Below are 2,149 nucleotides of genomic sequence, written 5' to 3'. Positions count from 1 at the left end.
TCGGCCGCCGGCCACCCGCGGAGCGGTGCGCGGAGCGGTGCGCGGCCCTGCCCAGCGGCGTGTGTGTGCCCTGCCCGCAGGCCCGCGCACCAGGAAGCTGAAGAAGAAGAAGAGCGAGAAGGAGGACAAGCGGCCGCGGACGGCCTTCACGGCCGAGCAGCTGCAGAGACTCAAGGCCGAGTTCCAGACCAACCGCTACCTGACGGAGCAGCGGCGCCAGAGCCTGGCCCAGGAGCTCGGCCTCAACGAGTCCCAGATCAAGATCTGGTTCCAGAACAAGCGCGCCAAGATCAAGAAGGCCACGGGCATCAAGAACGGGCTGGCGCTGCACCTCATGGCCCAGGGACTCTACAACCACTCCACCACCACGGTGCAGGACAAAGAGGAGAGCGAGTAGGCGGCGCGGCGCCCCGCGGAGCCCTGCGCGCCGGCGGGGACGCGCACAGGTGCTATTTAAAATCAGATCTATTGTCTATCCATAGTATAAGGACTCCACTTAAAAAGAAATAATAATATGAACACTTAAAAAATATCTCTATATAGCCAAACAGCATATGACCTTGTATATATTTAATTTCAGGTAAGAAATATGTGTAGCGATCTCTATTTGCTGGACAGTTTCTCTCTCCCGTTCTCTCTTCTCCTCTCTTTTGTTCGTTCGTTTGTTTTGTTTGCTTTCCTTTCTTTTTCGATGTCCGTTGCTCTTGTTTTACAGTAAATGTCCGACTTTCTTGATCTTTCGTTTGATTTTATTTTTTGTGTGAATTTCTGTCTTTTTTTCTCGAGGAAAAAAAAAATCTGATCCACAGACTGCGAGACTGAACCCGCCGCTACAAGCCAAAGATTTTATTATGTTCAGAAATCTGTAGTCTGAAATAAAGTGTAGACTGTGTTCAGGATCCAGGCTGACTGTAATTCTTTATTTTAGTGTATACATGTTTTTATATGTGTATATATATGTAATATATATACACATATTTTATATATATTTATACACAATACGCTGTTTATGTGGTGCCATTTCAGTGGGTTTATTACAGTTTCTTTTCGATAGATTAGTACAGCATTTCTAAACCGATCGTTCCCTCCTTTAAATCCTGTCCGATCCTTCTTCTTCTTCTTTTTTATTTTATTTTTTTTTAATTTTTATTTAAAAAATTTTTTTTGGCTACTGTCTTAAAAACCAAAATTCTCCGTGGCTGTTTCAGTCGCTGTTTCTCGCCTCCCGCGTTTCCCCTTTTTAAGAAATAAAACCCACGTCGTAATCACAGTGATAGTATATTGTGCAGGAAAATGTCTGAAACCGTCTGGCCGCTTAAAGCTCCGGATATGTTGAAAAGGGATTTGCTTGACAGCTCCTTGCCTCGCTCCGAGAGGGTCTGCTCCCATCCTGAATTTCCCCAGTCCAGCCCCCGAGAAGGGCTTTCCCCCGGCCGCGGAGAAGCTGCCAGGGCAGCGCGGCGCTGGGGGCGGCCTCGCCGCCTGCCCGCGGCCCTCGCCGCGGTCCCCGGGCTGCTTTTTGCGGGCGCTCGTCGGGGTGCGCAGCATCCGCCCGCCCCCGCTGGCTTTTTGCACCTACCCCGTGTCGTTTCGGCTTCCCCGGGCCCCGGGGCTGCTCTCCGGCGGCCGCGGCTGGCCGGGCCCCGCGCAGCCCGCGGCCCCGACGGGACGGGACGGGAAGCCCTGCGCGGCGCCGGCGGGGCCCGGCTCGGGCTAGAGCCGACGGGGCTTTCCGCCGGCCTCGCCTGGCGCTTCTCTTCCTTTCTGACACGGCGCGCACCTTAGTTCCCCTCGAGGCCGGGAGCCGAGAGGGCGGAAGCGGCGACTGCTGAGACCTGGAGGCAGGGGCAGACCCGAAGCCAGGGACCCCCCCCCCCGCGACACGGGGCTCCAAGCAACGGCGAGGCCACGTCCACGGGCGGTGGGGCCCCGGGGGCAGCCGGGCCCGCGGCGGGGGCGGCTCCCCCCTCCCTGCCTTGTCGGGGGGTCTCCACGTCGGTGCGGGGCGCGGCAGCAGAGGGGCATCGGCAGACGGTGTCTGGGGGCTTTGGGGGCTTTTTTTGCGTGGTTGGTTTTTAGCTGTTCCCGGCGAGCGCTGCCGCCGCCGTCCCCCCCCCCCCCCCCCCCCCCCCCCCCCCCCCCCCCCCCC

General features: G+C 57.0%; 1 protein-coding gene across 1 annotated transcript in view; it reads left to right on the top strand.

Moving 5' to 3' along the window:
* Positions 1-903, top strand: part of EN1 (engrailed homeobox 1) — a 13,213-nt gene extending 12,310 nt beyond the window's left edge. Inside the window, exon 2 of the mRNA XM_085310219.1 lies at positions 56-903. Coding sequence (XP_085166345.1) covers positions 56-397 — 342 coding nt within the window. The 3' untranslated portion in view covers positions 398-903. The remainder of the gene's footprint in view (positions 1-55) is intronic.
* Positions 904-2,149: the final 1,246 nt, after the last annotated feature.

Source organism: Rhea americana, unplaced genomic scaffold, assembly GCF_003343005.1.
Source record: "Rhea americana isolate MKP2758 unplaced genomic scaffold, rheAme1 scaffold_313, whole genome shotgun sequence".
Classification (NCBI taxonomy): Eukaryota; Metazoa; Chordata; class Aves; order Rheiformes; family Rheidae; genus Rhea; species Rhea americana.
The sequence above is the reverse complement of the archived record's forward strand: the minus strand, read 5'-3'. Positions and strand labels throughout refer to the sequence as shown.